At 49.7% G+C, this 5419-nt stretch overlaps 1 protein-coding gene across 1 annotated transcript in view; it reads right to left on the bottom strand.

The window, feature by feature from the left end:
* Nucleotides 1-4046, bottom strand: part of Tmem270 (transmembrane protein 270) — a 14914-nt gene extending 10868 nt beyond the window's left edge. The window contains exons 1-2 of the mRNA XM_028765939.1: nucleotides 3636-4046; nucleotides 3452-3568 (exon numbers count right to left, since the gene is read on the bottom strand). Of these exons, the coding sequence (XP_028621772.1) occupies nucleotides 3452-3568; nucleotides 3636-4046 (528 nt within the window). The remainder of the gene's footprint in view (nucleotides 1-3451; nucleotides 3569-3635) is intronic.
* Nucleotides 4047-5419: the final 1373 nt, after the last annotated feature.

Below are 5419 nucleotides of genomic sequence, written 5' to 3'. Positions count from 1 at the left end.
GGCTCCCTGCCTCTCAGCCTGTGAGGGAGCCGTGAGGTAAAGCGCGCCGGCTCCCTGCTTCTCGGCTCTGACAGAGCCTGCTTCTCGGCTCTGACAGAGCCATGAATGGGAACGCGCATGCGCAGAGCACGCCGGCTTCCCGCGCTCTGGTTCCAGTCAGAGCCCAGCCGAATGTGCGCATGCGCAAAGGACAAAAAAAAATGAATATGCTAATTAAGCCTTACTCTAAGAGCACTCCAAGAGCCAATAAGAAACTGGTATGCTAATTAGGCTTCATTAAGGAGCCAATGAGCATGCAGTAAGTTCTCCCAGGATCCTATATAAGCAGTGGGTTCTGGGGCTCGGGTGTCCTTCGCCACTACCATCAAGAGCTGTAACACCATCAAGAGCTGTAACACCATCAAGAGCTGTAACACCATCTAAGAGCTGTAACATCATCTGAAATTGCTGTAACCAGTAAATTGCTGTCAGAAGAATCCTGAAGTGTGGCATGTTCTCCTTTTCGGCGAGGCGGCGCGTCGCACTGCAGTTTTTGAAGAATTTTACCAGAGATTCCATTTACAGCAAAAGCTGTGTCCTAACTACTGTGTTGCCCATTCACAGGGGTTTCTCAGGTTGCTATCCAACTCAAGGTCCCTCCAGACCCATTCTATAGTCCCCGTAAGCTATAAAGAGGAGAGACATTTCTGAGCAGCTGGAAGATTTAACTCATGAGCCACCAGAATGGTGTAGGTGTCTCTGTGTCTACTGCAAAGAAACCTAGGTAGACTCTTGGGGCAGCAGATGGACGCTCATGCTTACTGCTGTATCTTAATTTCTTCCCAAGATCCTCCCTTTCCTCTTAGCTCTTATGTTTAAAATGTATGTGTGTGTGGTGGTTTGAATAGGAATGGCCGCCATTCATGTGTTTGAATGCTTGATCCAGAGAGAGTAGCAGTATTAGGAGGCATGGCCTTGTTGGAGAAAGTGTGTCACTAATAGTGCCACTCCCTGGGCCAAGCATATCAAACCACCACAGACACCCACATCTGTTATTGGACCAATAGTGGGTCAGAGAAGCCATGGATGATGTGTATTATCCGGGACACGGATACCAGCGGCAGCAGGCTGGCTCCCGGGAGCAGCTAAACCATCCCATCACGATCTTGACCCTGATTCTCTCCTTCTGCCTCCACTCACTGCACTTGTCCCCAGTCCCTCACAGAGGCAAACCGGAGCCCGTTACAATGATGCAGAGGACCATGACCTGTTACAGTGATGCAGAGGACCATGAGAGCCATGAGCATCCTATGGCAGCCCTGCCTGGAAGGCATGCACCTGTACTGCATCCAGCCACACCCATGAACCTCTCAGATCTTCCACAAGCCCTCCCAAACACAGACATCTTGTCTTCCAAATGTTTCATCTCTCATTGCATAAGCAGCACACGGGAGCAATTAGCCAGCCCAGTGTGGCCAGAAAGATGCTGACTGGCTACAGTTCCAGGGCAGCCATGGCTCAGAACCCATGGGAGTCAGGATGGGGAAACTGGGTGGGGTGAGGGGTGGCTGTGAGATCAGCTCTGAGCTGCCTGATTCTAAGAGCTGATGCTGAGAAAGCCTTCCCTGTGAGGTCAAAGCTAGTGAGAGTCTCCACTAACACCAATATCTGTGTAAAGTCTGAGTTAGCAAGTGTGGTCACAGCAGTTGACACAGGGATCCAGTGACACTGATCTTCTATGTGGTTCTGGCAGAGGGTAGGACAGAGGGAAGCTTCAGTCCTTGGCCACATATCAGATCCTCCTCCTCTTCCTCCTCCTCTTCTTCCTCTTCTTCCTCTTCTTCCTCTTCCTCCTCTTCCTCCTCCTCTTCTTCCTCTTCCTCCTCCTCCTCTTCTTCCTCTTCCTCCTCTTCCTCCTCTTCCTCTTCTTCCTCTTCCTTTTCCTCCTCCTCCTCTCGCTGGCAAAGCCAGGCTCCTCCTCCTCTTCTTCCTCTTCCTCCTCTTCTTCCTCTTCCTCCTCTTCCTCCTCCTCCTCCTCCTCCTCCTCCTCCTCCTCCTCCTCCTCCTCCTCCTTCTCAGACAGAGTTTCTCTGTGTGGCCCTGACTGTCCTGGACTCACTCTATAGACCAGGCTGACCTTGAACCCAGAGAGCTTACCTTGATCCCAGAGAGCTCCCTGCTTCTGTCTCCCTAGCACTGGGATTAAAGGCAGGGGCCACCACCTCCCTCACTATAAACCTTCCTTAAAGTACCTTTTGTCAGGTGTTTGCTCAGAGCAACTAGAAGGATAAGAAAGACACCTAGGTTCACAGGAGTGACCAAGCCACATGAGGAACACCCACTCCTACACTTCCACACATACAACCCTCCTCTTCCTCCTCCTCCTCCTCCTCCTCCTCTTCCTCCTCCTCCTCCTCCTCCTCTTCCTCCTCCACCACCACCACCACCACCCTCTCCTCCTCACCATTCAGCTCAGAACTTCTGAAGAAAGGGAGTAAGCCTGAGAACCTGAGTTCAGAGCCCAACACCCATGTAAAAGCCACATGTGAGGTGCACACCTGCAATCCTAGCACTGAGGAAGCACAGACAAGAGGCCCTGGAGCTTAGAGAAGGGCCAACAAGTCTAGAAGATTCCATGAGTTCAAGATTCAGTGGCTGAATCCCTCTCAAAGATCCAGCAGAGGAAGGATTGAGAAAGACACCTCACTCTGACCTCCACACATGTTTTCTCCCCATCACACAAATGGACAAAGCACACATACATATAAGACACATACGTGATGTATGGGACCAGGCTGGAGTCTCCTGTGGGCTGACATATATGCTACCCTAGTTACTACCAGCCAGGAGCAGGTGGTTATCAATAGCAGCGATTAGCTTCTGCAAGCCAGTGGCAGAGATGCCAAGACAAAGAACTATCAGTAATTTCAGAGTTGAGCCTGCTGATAAGACCCTCAGGAAGTGTCACGGTGAGCCAGGATGACACCAGACTGGCTCTGTCTCTTCTTACTTATTCCCCCAACAACCAGCAAGCCCTAGTATTGCTGTTCTGGGGTCTGCTGTTTCTCTTTTTCTCTATTTCCAGTCACCCCAAATTGGGAGAGCAACCAGAGACCAAAGAAACAGCTCCATTAAAGTCCAGCTTGAAGGAACAATTACTGGGGTCCCTTAGAGGCTCACAAGGTGACTCAGGCAACTTTACCAAGAAACCCACCTCAGCATGGTACCGACTCAGCTATCTGCATTCACAGAGTCCACTGCACAGCTTGTGGGCAGATCTGTAGACCTGTCTTTTCTCTCTACGGTTCGGTGATTCTAGAACCTGGAGAGAGGCCTCTTGAGGAAGCTTTCCAAAACTCCCACCTACTTCAAGATTGAGTGTGTTGGCCATCAAACATCTGTAGAATAGGGTCATAAGATGATCCGAGGTCAGTCTAGAAACAAGCAACTCAAAAGGTAGAGAGATACTTACCTGGAGTATTTCCGTTTGCTTCTGAATTGTCACTGAATAATTGGATATCAACACAGAGCAGGATGCCTCCCAATGATAGCAGCAGGGAGCTGGTCCAGGCCAGGTAGAGTGAAACACCTATCTCTGCATCCTCTGAGTAACCCAACAATGGGTTGAAGAAGCCATGCATGATGTTGTGTGTTACCCAGGACAGGGGTATCAGCACCAGAAGGCCAACACCAAGGAATATGACACCGGCTACCTTCAAGACCTTGTCTTTAAGATTTTTATTCTTCCAAAACTTGATGCGATCATCCCCAATCATGCACAGCAACAATCCCAGCCAGGTTCCAATGGTGCAGAGGACCATGAAGACTCGAGACACCTTTAGGTCCTTTGCTAATGGTAGCTGAGTACCATACCGTGTACACTGTATCCAGTTGTCTCCCTGAACCTGGCAGATGTACCACAGACCCTCCCAAATGCTGTCCTCTGGGTTTGTCTCATCATCTGGAAATGTCACCCTCCAAACGGGCAGCACACAGCTCACGATGGCACTCAGCCAACCCAGCGTAGTCGCTAAGAAGCTGATGGCCTCTTGTTTCTTGAAGACCATGGCTCAGAGTCTGCTAATGGCAGGACCAGGAAGAGAGTCAGGGGTCCAGCTCTAGGGATGCAGGATTCCAAGTGCCGAGGATGGAATTTTAAAGTATCCGGGGGCCAGCCTATCCCCTGTGATGCAGAGTGACACAGAGCAAGTATGAGATACCGCTGTCACCAACGATGATCTAGGTAGTCAAATGTCAAGCTCCAGCAAGTGTGACCACAGCAGTTGACACCGAACTTTATCTGGTGAAACAGACCGAGCTTCCAGGAGGCTCTGGCAGAGGGTGGGGCAGAGGGAGGAGCTTCCGTTTCTGATGCTTCCCCAGACTAGATCCCCGAGTTTCTTTTTCTTTCTTTCTTTTATAATGAGTGTGTGTGCCCCTGAGCATGCTTGTTAAATGCGTGTGTGTGTTCCTGTGTGCATGCATGCATGTGTGTGCACCTGCGTGTTGGGGATCGCACTAGCCTGGAGCTCACTAGTAAGACTAGACTAGCTGGCTAGTGAGCCTAGAAGTGCCTCCTGTCTCCACCTCACTGCCTTGGGCTGACCACGACATCCAACATTTTTCTGGGGGTTCTGGGAATTGAACTTGGGTCCTGCGATCTATATACCCCCAACTCTGGATCTGTGGACTTCTGAACCGAGATCCAGCAAAGTCATCGTAAAACCTCAATTTTTTTTTTTGAGCAAAATATCCATATAATACTAAAAAAATCCCCTTTTGTCTCTACATGGGTACTCACAGTCACACACAAATACCATATACACTTACTCATAGACATTAAGAAATTAATTTAAATATAATTTACAGGGAAAGAAAGCTCCTTGCTGCTCTCATTTAATTGGTCTAAGTAGGGCACCAGGCAGCAGAAACGGCAGAGTCTGGCCCTGGCTTCCTTTCTTGATTAACTGCCAGGAATCGGCTAGGCATGAATTGGCCATGATACCCCTCTCTGGCCAAGGGACTGAACATAAAGGTTCAGCATGGAGGTTTCCAGATAGGACAAGATTCTCTTTGTAGTGCTGTCTGTCCTTCTTAACTGTCCTTCACCTCCTTAGAGAAGGGAACTCCTCCCATTGTTTTGTTTTGTGTTTAGAGACAGAGTTTATCTGTGTAGCCCTGGCTCTCATGGAACTGACTTTGTAGACCAAGCTAGCCTCAAACTCAGAGATCCTCCTGCCTCTGCCCCCTGAGTGCTGGGGTCAAAGATGGGTGCCAGCACAGCCCAGAACTGGGAAGGATGCCAGACCTCAGAATGCAGAGACAAGCAGAGGATTTGAGTTCAAGGACAGCCTAGTTGTCTTTCCTGCCCCCATTAATTTATTTATTGGCTTTATGTTCTCCTCATAGCCACTCCTCCTCTCAGTCCCCTCCTTATGTG

This window comes from Grammomys surdaster, unplaced genomic scaffold (genome assembly GCF_004785775.1).
Source record: "Grammomys surdaster isolate TR1022 unplaced genomic scaffold, NIH_TR_1.0 166, whole genome shotgun sequence".
NCBI lineage: Eukaryota > Metazoa > Chordata > Mammalia > Rodentia > Muridae > Grammomys > Grammomys surdaster.
Note: the sequence above shows the minus strand (reverse complement) of the source record. Positions and strands in the feature narration are given on the sequence as shown.